The sequence below is a fragment of the Erpetoichthys calabaricus genome, chromosome 7, assembly GCF_900747795.2.
Source record: "Erpetoichthys calabaricus chromosome 7, fErpCal1.3, whole genome shotgun sequence".
Taxonomy (NCBI): domain Eukaryota; kingdom Metazoa; phylum Chordata; class Cladistia; order Polypteriformes; family Polypteridae; genus Erpetoichthys; species Erpetoichthys calabaricus.
Genome location: NC_041400.2, coordinates 139,346,689 through 139,368,919, shown reverse-complemented (window position 1 = coordinate 139,368,919; position 22,231 = coordinate 139,346,689). Strand labels below are relative to the sequence as shown.

Genomic DNA, 22,231 nt, shown 5'->3' with positions numbered 1-22,231 from the left:
CAGAACAATTTTGAAATTAAAAGTATGTTTATCACATTAATCTACAGTACTACACAGTTTCTGTACAAAATATTACATGTCCTCTTTGACATAAAATAAACAATTATTTTTAATTTCCATTCCGGAGCAGCCTATGTACTACTGACCATACAACAGCATAAATGCCTCAAATTTATTATCACTATATTTAAACTTTGATCATTAGTTATGGATTCAAAAAATACACCAAGATAAAAAAAATGGAAATATAAACTTTCAACTGGTTATTATTTTACTAATATAAAACAGTACTGCTCCCACACAATTAAATAAATATTTTGGTTAGTCATATGAATGTATGCCTGATAAGAGAAATGGAAAACATAATGTAACAACAACTTTGACAAACACATTAATATATATCTAATGATTCAGGCTGTCAGCAATTTTTAAAAGATTTAAACTATCTGTGGATATTGCAATTTTGCTAAAATCTTGCACTGCATGCCCCACATCATTTGGAAATTCACAGTCTGTTGAAATTCTGCTTTGCATTGCCACAGCCTAAACTGAACATAGTGTCACCAAAAATATTAAATACTTGCTTTTTGAGTTATTACTGCCACAGATGTCAATAGCAATGACCATTTTAAAATTTTTGGTAATTAACACTAGAATCCCTGAAGCCTACGAAAAAATTCGTAAGGCTGGGCCACCTTAAATTCCTTTGCACCTCTCCATCAGCGTCTTTTTTAGCAAATGTGTAAATCAGCACAAGCAGCCTGCTATCCCATCTCCCACGCAGCTGACGTTCTCCAGCTGAAGTTTGCTTATCTGGGTGTGAGGTGCCTGGAGTTGTATTGGGTAAATAATATGTTATTTGGAATACATACATTTCACGTGGGTGGCACGGCGGTAGTGCTGCTGCCTCATACAGTTTGGAGTTCTGGGTTCACTTCCCAGGTCCTCCCTGCGTGGAGTTTGCATGTTCTCCCCATGTCTGCGTGGGTTTCCTCCGGGTGCTCCGGTTTCCTCCCACAGTCCAAAGACATGCAGGTTAGGTGCATTGGCGATCTTAAATTGTCCCTAGTGTGTGCTTGGTGTGTGTGTATGTCCTGCAGTGGGCTGGCGCCCTGCCCAAGATGTGTTCCTGCCTTGCACCCTGTGCTGGCTGGGATTGGCTCCAGCAGACCAGCAGTTAGGATATAGCGGGCTGGATGTTGACTGACTGACATTTCATGTGTGTTCTGTGTCAAACTATCTGGATGAATGCAGGAAAACAAGAAAATACGAGGCAAGAAATGTTGCACACATAACTAAAACAAACTTTTTTCATTTTATAGTAAAAATTTAAGAATAAAACTGAATAAAAAAAAATTAAAGTAACAACAAGATACCAAGAAGACATGATTCACCAGAGTTTATGTTTCTGTTTAAAACCCTAACATGATATCTTTTACAAAGTAGCAAAAGTTCACAACGGGTGTTACAGACTCAAATGAAATGTATGTTTTTTATTATGGAATAGTAATAATAATAAGAATAACAGCTCACTACTCAAAACGGAAAATGCAGGAAAGACTCAGGATCGAACCCGCAACCTCTTGATTTAGAAGCACTCACCCTTACCTCTAACCCAGCCATGTAATTGATAAATGAGCTTTGGTTTTTTCATATTTACAGCAACATGTAAATTGAATAATTTCTTTTTCTTTGGTTATATTCTTGAATAAAGGCGCACTTGTTTTCTTATACTTTTTGTTAAAGTATTTATTTGATATTTGAACTTCACACATCATATATTTCATTTCAACATTTTATCAATTATACATGAAAAAATGTTGTTTTAGTTATGTGTTGAACACTTCTTGCCTCACATTTCTTGTTAACCTACATTATCCAGATTATTGAAGAAATGGAACAGACATGAAATGTATGTATTCCAAATTACTTTTATATTATTTACCCTATACAACTCAAGGCACTCCATACCTGGATAAACGGACTTGAGCTCAGAGAACTTCAGCTGCATTGGTGGGGGATGGAATAGCAGGCTGCTTGCTACCACTGCTGTCTGACACATTTGCAAAACAAAGACGCTGATGAAGAGGTGAGAAGGAATTTAAGGTGGCCTGGGATAACGACTTTTTTCATAGGCTTCAGGAATTCCAGTGTTAAACAGTAAATTGTTTCCAAAAAATGACTATTTAAAGTGTAAAAGTTTAAATCTTTCATGACTAATATTAACATGTACTCACTTTACTGCTTAATGATGTATATATTAACAAAAAACGTTTAAAGAAAAAGGAGGAAGGAATATCAAGAGGTGAAACCATAATGTTCTGTTAATGCAAATAAAAAAAAAACAAAACACAGAATCAGTAAGGATATCAAGCTTCAGGGTTGTAGCTGTTTCAATGCGCACCTGAAAAAGAAGAAATAATAAAGATGTGTAGTATAAAAAGATTTTGCAAAAAGTATTGACAAAAAATAGAGTAACATTTAATGTTTCATATTCAACTATCTATATAATATATAGAAAAAAGTAGGTATCATTCCCAGTTGTATTTTACATTTTTGGAATAAGGTTTGGGACAGAGAGGATGGTGCTTTGTCTTTTAGCAGAGGCCCTACAACAGTTTAGAGAGGAATTTAACGTGCAATCTTTAATTGTATTTACATTCTTGTTTAATTAGTTGCTTAAGTATCATTGTTTGCAATTCTCTTAATAAAAAGAAAAGGCTCTCTAATGTGCCATCAGATGGTCAGTGCTGCTATTTTGTGACAGTGTGTAAAGTATATGAGTGTGCATTTTGAAGATACGTTCACTGTCCAAAGTTGCCCTGCTTTGCAGGCAGTTACTGTACGTCAGCATAACCTCTTGATGGATAAAAATGTCAGCGAAAACTCATGCCAACAAAGAGAGATTATAAAGTAGGACAGATTGCTTCCAAACCTGGATGAGAATTTGGTATCAATTGAGAAAAAGTACACTGATAGATTTGCTCTCTAACATATCTTTGTGACAGTGATTCAGTTTTATAGGAATACTCCACCTAAAAATGAAATATATATATATTTTTTAAATGTTACTTACCAAGTGGTTTGTGGTGGTGCCCAAGAAAAAAACTTTAATTTCAAGGTTTTGTGGAGAAGTTACATAATGAATAGTCAAACCCAACAGGGTCTTTTGGTGACCTGGGGCTTCATGTATAATGCCGTGCGTAGAATTCACACTAAAACATGGAGTACGGACAAAAGCGGAAATGTGCGTATGCACAAAAAAATTCAGATGCACAAAACTGTGTGTATGCCAACTTCCATGCAGTTCCGCTGCATAAATCTTGGTCGGCGTGAAATGTAATGCATGTGCACGTGCCTGCTGCCCCATCCCGACTCCTCACAGAATTACGCCCCTTTGAATATGCAAATCAATATAAACAGCCCCTTACGTTCAAGCGTTCTGTGAAAAGACAATGGCAAAAACACGGGGAAGAAAAAAAAAAAAACCTTCAGCGAATACGAAGTGGAGGTCCTACAAGTGAAGTCAAGGAAAAACATACTTTGCCAGCTCAGGCAGTGGTATGAGCAACAAAATGGAATTGGTGGGGTGGCACTCAAAAGTTCAAGTTCGGAAAGTTGCACAGTGTCTGAAATAAAAAAGAGTTGGTCAAAATGTCAAAATCGAGGTGAAAAGGTGAATCGTAGCTTACCATCAGAGTGTCATATGGAAGTGTATTAGGGCACAGAGAAAAGAAAAAATAAAATTAGGGACACAGGGAAGAAAAAAAAAAGGTCTTGTAGTTTATTTTGTCATTAAAGCAGAACGTTGTAAACTTCATGTTAAAATCAATAATTTAATTTACTAGAGTTTCTCAAATTCAATTGTAACTAAAGTAGCACATTAAATGCTTTGTATTCTGTGTGTTTCCCTACCCAGTCATTAATCACTACATGCTTCTTAAACAGGTTTTCTCTTTCGTAGACAGGAGCACACAGGCAATGATTGCTACACATAATACATTACATTCATGATATTACAACTCTCTGAACATTTCAGAATACTAAGATGTATACCTGATAGCATTTTAATGATGAAATGCATTAAAGTATGCATTAAACATGTAGGGACATGAAGGAGTAGGGGTAGAGATGTTCCAGCCTCCCCCTTCCAGGGATTCTTCCTGCCTCCCACAAGATACCTGCTGGTACATGTGTGACTCTGAATGGAATAATTTAATGCAGTAGTACTGTCTCTGTCAAATGCTAACACCCAATTCCTGCCAGTTTTCTTTCTCCAAGTAAAGAATCACAAACACAAAGAGCTCTGTAATAAATGTAAAACCAGCTGTAAGCTTAGAATGCAGATTCTTCTTAGAACTTTAATGGAACATTGAAAAAATCTTTGTAATACATGTTTAATTATTCTATCCATCCAGGGCTGCGTCAGACCCAGCAAGCATTAAGCGAGAGGCAGGAACAATCCCAGGATGGGGCACCAGCTCATCACTAGGGCTGCACCGCCGCACCCTCACATGTTTAATTATTAGCAGTATAAATCGTTAACTTCATGTAAATGATATATCTGTAAAATGTAATATGCATATTTTAATGGATTTCATCATAAAAATTATATCAAGTGTACATCCTAGTACTCTAACAGCACAGAGCACCAAGAGGATTGCTCTTGGAAATCTAAAATCAACTTAGAAGTCAGTTATCATCATCTGTAAATACACGCTCTCTTCTACTGAACTGAGCTGAATTTCTTTATTGTCATTGTATGGTACAATGAGATTCAATATGTAAATCCCCCATGAACTTATTTTCCTATAAAATGATAATAATAACAATACCAATAATATTATTATAAATAATTAACAATAATAACAACAACAATACTATAGAAAATAATGAAAATATTGATACTAGCCGACAGTGTAAGAATAGGAACGGAAAACGGTGAGAAAGGAATTCAGAAATCAAGAAGAAATAAATACTTCTTGAAAGACTCAGTTTGCATATACAATTTCCGGCCAAGCAGGATTACATGTGAAAGTGATAAATAAATCAGGCTTTTCCGAATTTACAAACTATGGCCATGGCATCCAGATAGTTTTGTTGCATGTATCTTGGACTTCCTGGAAATGTGGACGGTAATATGATCATTTTGCCTACATGTACGTTGTTATTTTCAGCGTTTGCTTGCAAGGGCGTCTGATAGTTCGACGCGCAGATCTTGTTGAGGTAATCTGAGATAGTTGAGACGCACGCCCTCTGCTTTAACATATGCATCTACTACGTACTGTTGGAATAGTTTGCTGCTGGAGTGCAAAATACTAAATGTATTCCTCATTGCTAATCTGTACGCGTAAAATTGGCATTGAGTAAGCCTGATTCGCTTGGCAGTTCTTTTATCGGGAACATGTTGTAAATCTTTGTGCCAGCCAATGTCTCCGTAAGGGAAACCATAGGATCGCAATTCATATTGAGCGTGGAAATCTGTTTACAGGAGTTGCCTATGGGATAGATGCAAATGTCCCTTTCGGCAGGCGTTTCGCCATCTTCTCCGAAGAAAATCGCTGCAACATCGGTGTGACATGTTGGGGCATTGTATCGTCGTAAATCCTGCCTAGGGGTTTCCTTGAAAACCATTTGTACAGATGCTGTTGGATTGGACTAAGCGATTTCATGCATGTGTTTGTATGAAAGCGAAGGAGTTGATGGTTCTGAGCATGGAATCTAGCTGGAAAAGTAAATTTTCGCTGCATGCAGAATTTGCTTTATTTTGTAAGCTTACTTTAGTAGCTTGCGCTGTGTCATAAACATACAATTGTCCATGTCCTGATGAGGTAGAAGTGTTAGCGTATAGTAGAGAAATTTGGTGATAAATTTGCCAGTGTATTTTAAAACAGTATGGTCCGTGGCCAGGAGGTTGAGTTATCTATGCACCCATGGAAGCAAACGCTAGAGAAGGGTTGTATTCTCAAATGTGTTGACGATAATGTTTAGCTTCTGATGTTTGCTGTGTAAGAAGCAGTTGTAAAGACACAGGTGGCTCCAGCAAAGGTGGTAAAGCTACTTTACCGTTGTGGCAGCACCTCGAGTACTTGTTGGATGTATTATGCTGAGCAGGCCAGTATAGTGCATGACATGGAAGACGACGAATAAGAATTGAGAAATGCTGTGTCGGCTGCGTGTGTGCGGGACCAGTTTTGAAGTAGAAGGAGGACGAACCAGAAGAGAAATATATGTAAGAGATGAAGGCATAAGTACAATATACATGTACATACAGTGCAGATGGTTCATGAAGTGGCTCAGGTTATGCAATGTTACAGTTGTAGTGTAAGTTTACTGTGAGGTAATTGTAATTATAAGTACAAACAGTTCTACCAGGAGTACTTGATGGACCGATTGAGTGCGTTTATAGCTCCTGGGATGCAATGTTTCTGAGCCTTGAGATCCATACAGGAAAAGTTCTGATGTGTTTGCCGGATTGGAGAAATTCAAATGGACTGCAGCACAGCTGAGAGGAATCCATAAAGATGCTGGTGGCTTTCCTTAGGAAGCATGTGCTATAAATGTCCTCCAGGGCTGGAAGCTGTATCCCGATAATTCTCTGCGCTTTCGACACAACCTGCCATAGAGTTTTATGATGAGCTGCTGTGCAGCTATGATACCACACCCACATTCAATGGGTTGCAATACTCTGAGTGGTGCACTGAGAGTAACAACACTAAAGCAGCTATGGTATTTGGAATAGTCTGTTCATTCCGTACGCCATTATATTGTTACAGAATGATTACAATCATATTTGTAAACGATATGCAATTAATTTTAGTGTATTTGACAAATCCCGCGTCGATGATGCAAATCTGAAAAAAGGGAGACCACATAGAAACAGTAGCACTGCTTTAACATTGGGTGCCGACAGTCTTCAAAAATGAGAAGAAAAGTGCATACTCAAGGGGGGAGGCTGTTGTGAGAAATGTGCAAGGCTTTATGCTTAAGTTTAGTTTTTATACATTGCGATGTGAGTGTGGAAACGGGAGTATGCAACATTTTTGTGTACACACACTGTTTATACAATACATGGGCCCCACTTCTGGACAATAGCAAACAATATAAAAAATGTCCATGGAAAAAGAGGGGAAAAAATTCTCACGTAACCCAAGTTGCATAATCCACGTATCTGATATCCATTGGTATGGCCAAAACATACAAAATGTGTGCATTTTCTGCTAAAACATTATTAACAGTTACTTCCTAAAAAAGCAGCATAAAATGTAAACAAACGATATCACACCCATAATGCTGCAAGTATGCATTAAAGACAGAATTCTTGACCAATGAATGAAAGAAAGAGACTGGTTCAGTTGAGTTTGAATATTCAATATGAAATTTATCCACAAAAACATAATTAAATAATGTTATGAAGTAAATATTTTGGTTAAGCATTCATTTAAGAATAAAATTAGTTATATTTTAAATATATAAAAATGCAGCACAATTAAAGAATTTAGAATGGTTTACTACAAAAACTAACATTATCTATCTCGTACAAAAAAGTTTTTAAATATTTACCACTAGATCTGAGTCCTGCATCAGGTTCAGAATGGCCTCATATAACAAGGGACGCAACTCAGATTTAAACTTCACTGAAATCCATTGTCCAATAAGCCAGATCACCCTACGTCTTATAAGTTTATATCTGTGGTGAAAATAAGAAAAGGAAGTACTGAAAATATAACAGTGAAAAAATTATCACTTTGAGAAAAAGATTATTTAAATTCATACACAAATCAAAGCACAATACATACCCTATAAATAAATTATTCTATTCTTATATTATTCTATACACTATTTGATAATATATATTGGAGAAAATATACAAGTTACTATGAAGTACACCATACTGTCATATTCACTAAATAAAACTTTTTCAATTGATGTTATTTAAATAAACCTTTTGACACCATACCCTTCCAAAGGAAACAGCAATATGGTTTCTAAAGGAAACAAGAGAAGGTAAAATACAAACTTGATCACTGCATGATAAATTGCAAGGAAACACGTGAGAACGAAGGATCATATACTGTTTCTCACAACAAGAAAATGTGCATTCTTTCTTTAGATTAGTTTCTAGCAGTATTTGGCAGGGCAGCTTAATGCATTTTCAGTAATTAAATTAATTATATTGAAATGACATTGCAATTGCTACCAATATAAACTATTAGCTGTGTTACCTGGCTTTGCCCAGGAAATTTCCCAAAATAACATGCTTCGGTTATAGTGCTGTTGGGTTAATTGGATATATTAGAAGTACTATGTAACCAAGTACTTTTCTATATAAAACATTTTTTCCCAGGGGCTAATATTATTAGTTAACTAGAACTCCCATCTCTTGAACACACAACTGCCCATAACTAAAACTGCACTGACTGCATTGATCAATTCTTGCTTTTCCTAGTGACTTGGCTTTTATTGATGGTCATTGCAAAACATAATTTTAAAGGACACTTTTATTATTGTTTTAGAATTAAAACTGGTAGTAGGAATAATGGGAACTCTGGGTATAAACATTATTTCCCCCTGTAGCTTCAATCAGACTTGAATATAACGCTTTGATCTGCAATCTTATACTGTTACAAAGTTTTGAAGGGTTTAAATCAGAAGTAATGCTGCATATCTTCTCTTTGACATAATAGCACTCAGTACTTTCAGCCTGTGGTACAGCAAGTCTGCAGCTCAGAAAAAGTAACCATTTTAATAAATTAATAAGTGGTTTGTGCTCATGCTGGGAGTGGAGCATGTGCAAGTGATCTGCTGTGAAGATGCCTCATCTACAGGTTGGTGTGAGGCAGTTAGCCGACCATGCAGGCTCTCTGATTTTCTCAGTATCCGCCTGGGTCAGCAATCAGACGATCGCACCTGCAACTGCTCCTCAGCATATAAAAAGGGGAGCACAGGATCACAAGAAGGGAAGAATAGGAAAAAAAAGAAAGAGACAAATAGGGCGGAGGTTACAGGACAGGAGAAGAAGCAGGCAGGAGTGAGAGAGGAAAGAAGCTGGTGCGGTGAATAGAAGCAGGGAGACGGGAATAGAGTCCCAAGAAGGTGCGAGTGGCCATCACTCAGGAGGGGGATGTGGGTCGCTCATGTTGAGTGTCTTGGGAGCAGGAGTGACGATCACACTCTGGTGGTGCTTTTACCCGAGTTTAGCCACGGCAACAGTGGAAGTACAGAGCACCGGTGCTGGGTGGAGACAGGATTGGCAGTAGTTCGTGTGGAGCAGGGTTTGGTGGTTGCTGCGGATGCAATGGGATTGGCGACAAGGACACGGGCCGGAAGGAATGGGATCGGGGTTGGGTTCAAGAGGCTCCCAAAAACAAAGAGGAGGCATGGAGTCAACCTGCACCATCACACAGCCAACTGATCATTCAGCATAAGTGTGTCATGAAATGCTATTGAAAGAAAGTTTTTCTTTGAGCTTCATGTAATTTTCCTTCATCCACTTCACATCATATTTTCCACAGAACTTGCCACACCATCTCTTTTCCTTTGCATAGCAGCTGCCATTCTTTACTTGTAGTCAGTCCCATTTCTCTGTGAGACTACAGCTTCAGCTTGTTCAGTGATGTGCTTCTGCTTGAGGCATTAACTTGCACAAACTGCAAGCTGCACTTCTGTACTTGTTATCACTTTTTGGCACTAAGCAGAAAAAAACATTGCCTAAGAATAACCCACTCACTACAGAACTATTACTGACAAAAAAAAAAAAAAAAACAACAAACACAGGTCAGCTAATTTTCTTATTTCATCATATTTCAAACAAATAAGTTTAAGCATTTTTGAGATTTTGGGGTATTTCATTTTTCCATTGGGAGTTTCCCATAAATATTGATATATCGAAATGTCCTTTTTTAGATGACACCTACTGCCTTAGATGTACTAAATTTTAGCTTTTTAGCTAAACCGGAAATAGTGTTTTTGTTGTTGTGTTAATGAATGAGTGAATGAGACAGTCAGTCAACTTTGCATTATATACATATAAATTATGATCATGCTAAAACCTATAAAACATCAACCTCACACAGAAGTGCAAAGAAATGATGAGGAAGTAGAAGCAGCAAAATTCTGTTACTGTAAGTATGTGGCTGTTTTTGTGTTACCCTGCAATAGTTTATTAGCCAGGTGTCCTGCGTTAACAGAAACACATAAAACACAATATTTTGGGTTAGTGCTCCATCTGGGAATACAAATACATAAAACAATTCTCCAAGATTTTCCACACAGTCACAGAACGTACTTCCATGCTTCTGCTTTAAATGTGCAAATGATCACTCCTGTTCATATTGCAAGAAAACAAATTTAAAAAAATTTTTTTTGACAGTTTATACAAAGTCCAAGGGTAGTTTTACAAGAAGAGTAAAACTAAAACTGTCTAAAAAACTAACCTCAGGACTCTTAATAAGCATGAAATATGGAAATGCAAGCAGCCATGGCAGTTGCTATACAAATGGACATGTACCTTAAATAGTTACTATATTCAAATTTGTCAGTCAAAAACAACCTCTGAGATCTGAGAGAATGTCAGGACTTCAAAAAGAGCATTAAAGAGGCTCACATAACACAGTTACTTCAACTAGAAACTATTTAAAAAAAGAGTTGTTTAACAGTACACTGCCTGGGTCCACGCATTCAGTATGTACATTTTTAAAAGAACTCAGAATGCAGGTAATGACCTACTAGTCTGGGCCCTCTAAATGAATATTGTTCTTCCACTGGCAAACAATAAAATAATACCACTGCAATTTCAGTAATCACAGCTTTAGGCAGAAATGGTAGGTTTAGAATAACTGATTATCATGACAGTGATGTGGTCAGAATAAATATAAAAAGTACATGTAATAAAAAGCAAATGAGAGGTGCTTAGTAATATTAATCCTTTCTTTTTTTTTACCTTCACAGACTGTCCTCTTGTCTGAGCAACTTATAAACTAAACAAACATACACTCTGTAACAAAGATGAGCAACAAGTGGCACTAAACTTCTCTGTCGCCAAAGAACTGTATCTGGTATTGAAGGCAGAGAAACACCATATTGGCCCTGTTTCCATTAAGTTTGACAACCCGGAAGATAACCGGATTTCTGTTGGACAATGCGGGATGGGTGTTTAGCAGACTAAGCTTATATTTTCAGAGAATGGCTACAGTTTAAACTGCTCTTTTCTGCTTGATGTAATGGCTCATCAAGACTGTTCAAAAATATATTTACAGGTCAACATTCATCAAAATGTATAGTATAGTTAATAATTTATGTGCCATTGAGATCATTGTTATTAATTTATATATGTTTATATATAAAATGTGGTTAGTTGGTTTAAAAATGAAACTTGCCTACAATCTCTTTACAATAAGGCATAAAAATTAATACAATTCCAAGAGGCCGAGGCATGTCTGCATGGAATTCTAATAGGTTGTGGCATGTTACATGTTCCTAGTTAGAAAGATGAAGAAAACAAAGAAGATACCCTCACTAAAATAACTTATTTTAATCTAACTGAAACCAAAAATGTAAAGTCTATGAAACACAGTAATCCTGAAGAAAATGAAGACAGTTTGACAACAAAGGAAGAAACACATATGCTTTAAACTCTTAATAGTAAAACCATTTAGCTGTATTTCGGAGAGAGAGAGAGAGAGAGAGAGAGAGAGAGAGAGAGAGAGAGAGAGAGAGAGAGAGAGAGAGAGAGAGAGAGAGAGAGAGAGAGAGAGAGAGAGAGAGAGAGAGAGAGAGAGAGAGAGAGAGAGAGAGAGAGAGAGAGAGAGAGAGAGAGAGAGAGAGAGAGAGAGAGAGAGAGAGAGAGAGAGAGAGAGAGAGAGAGAGAGAGAGAGGGTCCTTATCTTGATTCAGAAGCACAGTGACAATATCCATATTAATGGGTTAACTGTCTGACAGAAATGGCCTCTGTATGTCAAAAACTGTGGTGGATAATTAGTTCCAAAAAGCAGAAAACAGTTCTGGAGGCAATCCATCCAAGTGTGGAGCCTATCCAGCATTGAAGGAACTTAGCATACCCCTAGGCTCTGAAAGGGAAAAGGGAACTTCAAAGGAAGAGGTATCATAGTTAGAAAGCACATAAATGGGGTTATCTACAAAATGATTTGATGGAGGAACGATAGGAGTTAATAATAATGATTCATTACATTTATATAGCGCTTTTCTCAGTACTCAAAGCGCTATCCACACAGGGAGGAACCGGGAAGCGAACCCACAATCTTCCACAGTCTCCTTACTGCAAAGAGTTGGATGAGCTGGAAAAAAGTTCAGAATATCCATCCATCCATCCTCTTCCGCTTATCCGAGGTCGGGTCGCGGGGGCAGCAGCTTGAGCAGAGATGCCCAGACTTCCCTCTCCCCGGCCACTTCTTCTAGCTCTTCTGGGAGAATCCCAAGGCGTTCCCAGGCCAGCCGAGAGACATAGTCCCTCCAGAGTGTCCTGGGTCTTCCCCGGGGCCTCCTCCCGGTTAGACGTGCCCGGAACACCTCACCAGGGAGGCGTCCAAGAGGCATCCTGATCAGACGCCCGAGCCACCTCATCTGACTCCTCTCGATGCGGAGGAGCAGCGGCTCTACTCTGAGCCCATCCCAGATGACTGAGCTTCACACCCTATGTTTAAGGGAAAGCCCAGACACCCTGCGGAGGAAACTCATCTCGTTCTTTCGGTCACTACCCATAGCTCATGACCATAGGTGAGGGTAGGAACCTAGATCGACTGGTAAATTGAGAGCTTCGCCTTGTGGCTCAGCTCCTTTTTCACCATGACAGACCGATGCAGAGCCCGCATTACTGTGGATGCCGCACCGATCCGCCTGTCGATCTCACGCTCCATTCTTCCCTCACTCGTGAACAAGACCCCGAGATACTTGAACTCCTCCACTTGGGGCAGGATCTCGCTACCAACCCTGAGAGGGCACTCCACCCTTTTCCCGGCTGAGGACCATGGTCTCAGATTTGGAGGTGCTGATTCCCATCCCAGCCGCTTCACACTCGGCTGCGAACCGATCCAGAGACAGCTGAAGATCACGGCCTGATGAAGCAAACAGGACAACATCATCTGCAAAAAGCAGTGACCCAATCCTGAGTCCACCAAACTGGACTCCCTCAACACCCTGGCTGCGCCTAGAAATTCTGTCCATAAAAATTATGAACAAAATCGGTGACAAAGGGCAGCCCTGGCGGAGTCTAACTCTCACTTGGAAATGGGTTCGACTTACTGCCGGCAATGCGGACCAAGCTCTGGCACCGATCGTACAAGGACCGAACAGCCCTTATCAGGGGGTCCGGTACCCCATACTCTCGGAGTACCCCCCACAGGATTCCCCGAGGGACACGGTCAAATGCCTTTTCCAAGTACACAAAACACATGTAGACTGGTTGGGCAAACTCCCATGCACCCTCCAGGACCCTGCTGAGGATGTAGAGCTGGTCCACTGTTCCGCGACCAGGACGAAAACCACACTGTTCCTCCTGAATCCGAGGCTCGACTATCTGACGAACCCTTCTCTCCAGGACCCCCCGAATAGACTTTTCTAGGGAGGCTGAGGAGTGTGATCCCTCTGTAGTTGGAACACACTCTCCGGTCCCCTTTCTTAAAGAGGGAGACCACCACCCCGGTCTGCCAATCCAAAGGCACTGTCCCTGATGTCCATGCGATGTTGCAGAGGCGTGTCAACCAACACAGTCCTACAACATTCAGAGCCTTGAGGAACTCTGGGCATATCTCATCCACCCCCGGGGCCCTGCCACCAAGGAGTTTTTTGACCACCTCGGTGACCTCAGTTCCCAGAGATGGGGGAGCCCACCTCTGAGTCCCCAGGCTCTGCTTCCTCATTGGAAGGCATGTTAGTGGGATTGAGGAGGTCTTCGAAGTACTCCCCCAACCGACCCACAATGTCCCGAGTCGAGGTCAACAGTGCACCATCCCCACCATATACAGTGTTGACACTGCACTGCTTCCCCCTCCTGAGACGCCGGATGGTGGACCAGAATCTCCTCGAAGCCGTCCGAAAGTTATTCTCCATGGCCTCCCCAAACTCCTCCCATGCCCGAGTTTTTGCCTCAGCAACCACCAAAGCCGCACTCTGCTTGGCCTGCCGGTACCTATCAGCTGCCTCCAGAGTCCCACAGGACAAAAGGGTCCTGTAGGACTCCTTCAGCTTGACGGCATCCCTCACCGCCGGTGTCCACCAACGGGTTCGGGGACTGCCGCCACGACAAGCACCGACCACCTTACGGCCACAGCTCCGGTCAGCTGCCTCAACAATAGAGGCACGGAACATGGCCCATTCGGACTCAATGTCCCCCACCTCCCTCGGGATGTGGTCGAAGTTCTGCCGGAGGTGGGAGTTGAAGCTACTTCTGACAGGGGGCTCTGTCAGACGATCCCAGCAGACTCTCACAACACGTTTGGGCCTACCAGGCCTGACCGGCATCCTCCCCCAACATCGAAGCCAACTCACCACCAGGTGGTGATCAGTTCACAGCTCCGCCCCTCTCTTCACCCGAGTGTCAAAGACATGTGGCCACAAGTCCGATGACACGACCACAAAGTCGATCATCGAACTGAGGCCTAGGGCGTCCTGGTGCCAAGTGCACATATGAACACCCCATGCTTGAACATGGTGTTTGTTATGGACAATCTGTGATGAGTACAGAAGTCCAATAACAAAACAGCGCTCGGGTTCAGATCGGGGGGGCCATTCCTCCCAATCACGCCCTTCCAGGTCTCACTGTCATTGCCCACGTGAGCACTGAAGTCTCCCAGCAGAACGAGGGAGTCCCCAGAAGGTATGCCCTCTAGCACCCCCTCCAGGGACTCCAAAAAGGGTGGGTACTCCGAACTGCTGTTCGGTGCATACGCACAAACAACAGTTAGGACCCGTCCCCCCACCCGAAGATGGAGGGAGGCTACCCTCTCGTCCACCGGGGTAAACCCCAATGAACAAGCTCCAAGTCAGGGGGCAATAAGTATGCCCACACCCACTCGGCGCCTCTCACCGGGGACAACTCCAGAGTGGTAGAGAGTCCAGCCCCTCTCAAGGAGATTGGTTCTAGAGTCCAAGCTGTGCGTTGAGGTGAGTCCGACTATATCTAGCCAGAACCTCTCAACCTCGCGCACTAGCTCAGGCTCCTTCCCCTTCAGAGAAGTGACATTCCATGTCCCAAGAGCCAGCTTCTGTAGCCGAGGATCGGACCGCCAAGGTCCCCGCCTTCGGCCACCACCTTTCTCACACTGCACCTGACCTCCTTGGCCCCTCCCATAGGTGGTGAGCCCATGGGAAGGGGGACCCACGTTGCCAGGCGCTCGCCATCGAGCCCCACCTCCAGAGGGGGGGCCCCGGTGACCCGCGTCCGGGCAAGGGAAAACGCCGTCCAAAGTTTTCATTCATCATAGGAGGTTTGTTTAATAATAACAGAATAATAATTAAGAATTTTTTAATCACACAAGGATCATTACAAGTGATTTTAAGTTTAGTATGGATGGAAGGAATTGATGCAAAGGAGACATTTGTCTTGATCCTCTGCTTAAGCAGCCTACTGAATTTATTCTCACCTACATACTTGTGAAGAGGATATGGTGCATTTAGAATTCAGTCCTCTGAAACAGAAGAGCATTAAATTTTGCTCTGTAAGGTTCTTCTCTTCATTTACAAGTGGGACTCAACCCTTTTCTACAGCAGATTACATCTGAGCTCTGCAATTGTACAATGATTTGAACATGAAAGCTGCATAGTAAAGTTCCAGATAAAGCCTTTAGTGGATTCCCAGATGGTACCAGCATTATCCAGACAGCCCATATTAACTATTAAAAACTGCTTTAGTTTAGGTGACAACCATTCACAAAAAATTTTGTTATGCAAAATGGACATATTAAATATTCATCTAGGTACACAGATGGCTATGGAAGGTACATGCAGCTGTAATCAACAGAGATTGTGGTCAGACAATGCAAAGAAGGAGAGAAAAGATACACTGAGAACTAAGGAGGTAACAGAATGTGAGATGAAGATATACAATGCATCCGGAAAGTATTCACAGTGCATCACTTTTTCCACATTTTGTTATGTTACAGCCTTATTCCAAAATGGATTAAATTCATTTTTTTCCTCAGAATTCTACACACAACACCCCATAATGACAACGTGAAAAAAGTTTACTTGAGGTTTTTGCAAATGTATTAAAAATACAAAAACTGAGAAATCACATGTACATAAGTATTCACAGCCTTTGCTCAATACTTTGTCGATGCACCTTTGGCAGCAATTACAGCCTCAAGTCTTTTTGAATATGATGCCACAAGCTTGGCACACCTATCTTTTGCCAGTTTCGCTCATTCCTCTTTGCAGCACCTCTCAAGCTCCATCAGGTTGGATGGGAAGCGTCGGTGCACAGCCATTTTAAGATCTCTCCAGAGATGTTCAATCGGATTCAAGTCTGGGCTCTGGCTGGGCCACTCAAGGACATTCACAGAGTTGTCCTGAAGCCATTCCTTTGATATCTTGGCTGTGTGCTTAGGGTCGTTGTGCTGCTGAAAGATGAGCCGTCGCCCCAGTCTGAGGTCAAGAGCGCTCTGGAGCAGGTTTTCATCCAGGATGTCTCTGTACATTGCTGCAGTCATCTTTCCCTTTATCCTGACTAGTCTCCCAGTCCTTGCCACTGAAAAACATCCCCAGAGCATGATGCTGCCACCACCATGCTTCACTGTAGGAATGGTATTGGCCTGGTGATGAGCGGTGCCTGGTTTCCTCCAAACGTGACGCCTAGTATTCACACCAAAGAGTTCAATCTTTGTCTTATCAGACCAGAGAATTTTCTTTCTCATGGTCTGAGAGTCCTTCAGGTGCCATTTGGCAAACTCCAGGTGGGCTGCCATGTGCCTTTTACTAAGGAGTGGCTTCCGTCTGGCCACTCTACCATACAGGCCTGATTGGTGGATTGCTGCAGAGATGGTTGTCCTTCTGGAAGGTTCTCCACTCTCCACAGAGGACCTCTGGAGCTCTGACAGAGTGACCATCGGGTTCTTGGTCACCTCCCTGACTAAGGCCCTTCTCCCCCGATCGCTCAGTTTAGATGGGCAGCCAGCTCTAGGAAGAGTCTTGGTGGTTTCGAACTTCTTCCACTTACGATTGATGGAGGCCACTGTCCTCATTGGGACCTTCAAAGCAGCAGAAATTTTTCTGTAACCTTCCCCAGATTTGTGCCTCGAGACAATCCTGTCTCGGAGGTCTACAGACAATTCCTTTAACTTCATGCTTGGTTTGTGCTCTGACATGAACTGTCAACTGTGGGACCTTATATAGACAGGTGTGTGCCTTTCCAAATCATGTCCAATCAACTGAATTTACCACAGGTGGACTCCAATTAAGCTGCAGAAACATCTCAAGGATGATCAGGGGAAACAGGATGCACCTGAGCTCAATTTTGAGCTTCATGGCAAAGGCTGTGAATACTTATGTACATGTGCTTTCTCAATTTTTTTATTTTTAATAAATTTGCAAAAATCTCAAGTAAACTTTTTTCACGTTGTCATTATGGGGTGTTGTGTGTAGAATTCTGAGGAAAAAAAATGAATTTAAATCCATTTTGGAATAAGGCCGTGACATAACAAAATGTGGAAAAAGTGATGCGCTGTGAATACTTTCCGGATGCACTGTAATTAATGCGAGATTGCTGTTTATACCATGAAGTATGAGAATTTACTGGCTGTGAGGTTTAGCAGTCTGAAACAGAGTCCAACAAGCCCAGATTATTGTATTAGCTTAAATAAAGATACAGTGGAAAAAGAAGAACATGTGCCTGTGGTGAGAGAATTGTCTTAAAACAAGATCATTACAGCATTGGCATCAATGCCAAATATGCTTGTCTGTAGATCAGTTATTTGGAAAGAATACTTCACAAGAATGAATATGCCACACCTTTTGTAGGAGCTGAGCAGGAAGCTACTGTAGGTAGGCCTCTCTAATAATACAGTAAGTAAGAAAAAATGGTTTTACACCAAAAAGAATAGAGACAAAGGGTTGGGAAGAAAAGGAACATAAACTCCAGGCCACGCGGCTCCCCAGTATAATATTACATGAATAGTTTTACTTATACATAGCAGACAGAAAACATTACAGCAGTCTCTTTATATATTTTTGAAGTGTGCTATTTCACCAGATGCACAGGCATCACCACCATTGTTTCAACTGTCCCATGGATGACATCTTAAGCACCAACAACAGCTTTCAAGCAAATATTGTTAAATTAAATTTAATGTTATGAGTACTCATTAGCAACTTTAAGAATATATCACAACAAAAAGCTAGCATGAATAGCTTTGTTGACACCATTTGTTTGTTATGTGTTGAAACTAAAGCATTTCCTAAGAAAAACTATTTAATTAATTAGTTAACTTACAATTAAAGAAAATGTTTATGAAATGTTACCTATTATGCTTAATCTGAAGTTCGCCCAAAAGTTGCTCCTTAAACCACTGGTCAAACTCCACACAATCAAACAACTCATAAGCAGCAAGTCCTATGGCATTGTACACTTTGAGGGTCCAGGAGCACAGGGGAATATAAAAAAATAAGCAACAGGTTATTTATTTTTAGTTTTTCCTTAATATCCTATTTGCAAGACAGGTAATTAAACTTAACATCAGATAAATTCTAAAAACTATACAGTACATGGTGGAACTAAATTACACTGAATTAATACTAACAAAAAAATACGAATGACAACAATAATGCTAAAAAAAAAGTCTAAAATACAAAATGTTTTTAAAACAATACTTGCATTGCTTAAAACAATAACCACATTGTTTAATCAATATATACCACTCATATACAGTGAACAACAACTGAACAATCTACAGTAATTATGTATTATGAAATGCCTTAAGAAATGCAAAATCTTTAAGCAAAACAAATTTTAATCAACACAGACGTAAACATTTTTATATGTATAATGAAGATGTATATTGCATAATCCTAAAATACTGTAACCTTTACTATGTCAAAATGAATTTTTTGTGTTACAAAAAACTTCCATAACAAGTGTGGCACAAAACTGACTTCTTTTATATCTACGTTTTGTGCCAGTACACTGGAAATATTTTGCTTATGAAATGCACTCTAGTTTGCATCAAGAACAAGTTTACAAATAATGAAACGTTTTTAACAAAAAAGCAGTAAAATCAAAATAGCACAAGAACCAAGTCACCTGTGATCAAATGTTTTTCATTTTCGTTATAAATATCAAATACAGAAGGAAATTTGAAAAAAAGTAGACTGTATAAGAACAAGCAGCTTGCTCTGAAATTGGTTTTACAAGTTTCATAATTTTGGACATTTCTGATATTCTTTTACAACTAGAGTTATTGAAAAAAAGTTTGCTAAAAATAGTATATTTTAGTCAAAATTAACAGGGAATACCTGTAACTTATTTTATTGTTAATTTATATTTCCCACTTGCTACAGCAGTGCTATGGAATAATCGCTTTCCTTGCACACGTGCTGTTGGCCCATACACTACCATTGTGGCAGAGAAGGATTCAGTAACAAATAATTGGTTTTTTTTTTTTTTTTTAATGCATAAAAAGACAGTATTATTGATTGTTTAAAGCAGAGATGTCCAAATTATGGACTTCCCTTTCCCAGGCAAATGATAACCTCTTAAAATTCACCCAGCAGATGCCCAAACTAGCACATGGTGGCAGGGCTGAAACAGGTCTGGTTACTTATTGTAGATCTGAATTCACTGTCATACCTGCAGTTCTCACCTCTAATCCTTAGACTGAAACTTCAGGAAAGATCAAAATGCAATCTTTATATATAAAACAGTACTGTACAAAAGGCATCTACTGTCCAAATTTCACAGTTATAGCTGCATTGATCTATTAGTCACTCAGTCACCATACAATTTCATATATAAAGATAAAATATATAAATACAAAATATGTATAAAATATCTCTCTATTATATAAACAAAAAAATCATGGAAGGAGGCAAGACGTGATTTTCTCGGAGAGACACTTAAACTCCCATGAGACAAGTCTTTGTGCCAAGAGATTCAACCATGCCCGGGGCTGGAAATAAAAGACAGAGTAGATGACAAAGTAGAACGTCATAAATAATTCAAAAATGTTGGAGCGGTACACATGCAGAGCAGGTTAGAGATAATGGAAGTACGAAAATTCAAAAGTCTCAAAAAAAGACAGTACAGATCACATTAGCGCAAATGGAAATTATTACTTGGTGAAATAACGGAACAGCAAAAAGAGATCGAATATATTGTTCGGATATAAACTTTAAGTTGGAGACTCGATCGTCTAATTCGTGTTGCCATCAGGGGAAAAAAAGAGTATTGTTTCTTCCCAATGAAGAAGCATATCTGTGAGAATTAAAAGATTTGTTGTTTGGTGAAAGTGAAATCCCACGAGAGAAAATTTCAAGCATGCACACGGTTCAATCATTTCTCATTTGTGTGAATGCTATTGTCAGACACATTTCTTGTAGAGAGAAAGAAAGAAACAGGCAGTTGAATGTTGCGTTGTCACGATGTAATTCCAAACACAGAAATTCAATGCGGTATTGATGAAAAGGTAAAAGCGAAAATAGATTGAATATATGGACATAGGATGCGGCACGGCAGCAGCAACAAACCAGCAGCTGATCGAACAAAGAGGAGGTTAAAAAAAAAACTATGCTTGTTTCCCATTGTATCACCGTTTAAGAGGGGGTTTCGGAGGAGCAACAGCGTGAGCGGCAGAGACGCAAGGCCAAGGCGGAAAGGGGTGGGCGAGCAAAGCCCCCTAATATATTTTATATATATATATATATATATATATATAGACACACACACACATACACACACACATAAAAATATATATATCAAATAATATAATAATAATAATATTATATTATAATCAAATCAAAATTAATACAGTATTTTGTTTCATATTTCATCTATGAATAGCCTGGGCAACGCCAGGTAATCCAGCTATAAATGATAATTATACAAGTGTGTATATAAAATACAATAGGATAAAGCCTTCCTATATAATTCCCCTATAATACAGTTAAAGTGGCATTGTTACAGAGCTTCTGCCCTTCTTTTCGGTCTTGATTCAATAATTCTTCGGTATTTTATAATAAAATTTTGAAAAAGTCTTATTTTTAACAACAATCAGCCTTAAAAGAACATCTTTCTTAAAATGTTTTTAGTAGCTTAGAAATTACTTCCTCTTCTTCCTTTTTTCCTTATAAAATACAATTGCACATATAAACAGCAAATTTCACGAAGTGATTACCTTTTTAATTACATTTTCTTGCTTCTTTATTTCTGGCTATAATTAGTGAAAGGCCTCAAGGTTACTATTTATTCACTTTGAGAAACATTTATCATCTATACTAATTAATAAAAGGCAAAGCCCTCACTGACTGACTGACTGACTCACTCACTCATCACTAATTGTCCAACTTCCCGTGTAGGTGGAAGGCTAAAATTTGGCAGGCTGATTCCTTACAGCTTACTTACAAAAGTTAGGCAGGTTTCATTTCGAAATTCAACGCGTAATGGTCATAACTGGAACCTCTTTTTTGACAATATACTGTAATGGACGGCAGCTCGATGGCCGTGGGAGGCGGAGTTGAGTGTCACGTCATCACGCCTCCCACGTAATCACGTGAAAAGACTGTGAACGCAGTAGGGAGAAATGAAGGAAGAGCCACAAACAGCGAAGAACAAAAAATTCATTAAACAATTGAGAAGGGAGCGAAACAATAAGAAGCGAGCGAGTGAAGCATACAAGCATCTTCATAAGTAAAACAAAGCACGGTGTAAAACGAAAGTTTAAATTAAGTTTATAGAAACGCTCCCGCTGCAGATTGCAATAACATATTCGCGAGATAAAAGTTTAATGAGAAGACACGAGGTATAAACGAACCACACGCCGTAGCGCAACGTTAGGGGCAACAGTTTCAACCATTCTATGATCTGCTTCTCGCAACTGAAAGACGGCACATGGCGGATGTTAGCCGACTTGCTGACCGCAACATTAGGGGCTTCAACTCTGGAGCTGACGATAGAGATTCGATTCCCGAGAGGGGATACAGTGAGTGTGTATGCCTGATGAGCTCAGAATTAGGGAGAAACACGTGTCACATACTCTTTGCATTATTTGAAAGTAAACTATTAAAACCA

At 39.9% G+C, this 22,231-nt stretch overlaps 1 protein-coding gene across 1 annotated transcript in view; it reads right to left on the bottom strand.

Annotated features, from left to right (window-relative positions):
* Positions 1–22,231, bottom strand: part of ipo11 (importin 11) — a 311,838-nt gene that overhangs the window by 116,485 nt on the left and 173,122 nt on the right. The window contains exons 15-17 of the mRNA XM_051929691.1: positions 18,472–18,577; positions 7,564–7,690; positions 2,371–2,404 (exon numbers count right to left, since the gene is read on the bottom strand). Of these exons, the coding sequence (XP_051785651.1) occupies positions 2,371–2,404; positions 7,564–7,690; positions 18,472–18,577 (267 nt within the window). The remainder of the gene's footprint in view (positions 1–2,370; positions 2,405–7,563; positions 7,691–18,471; positions 18,578–22,231) is intronic.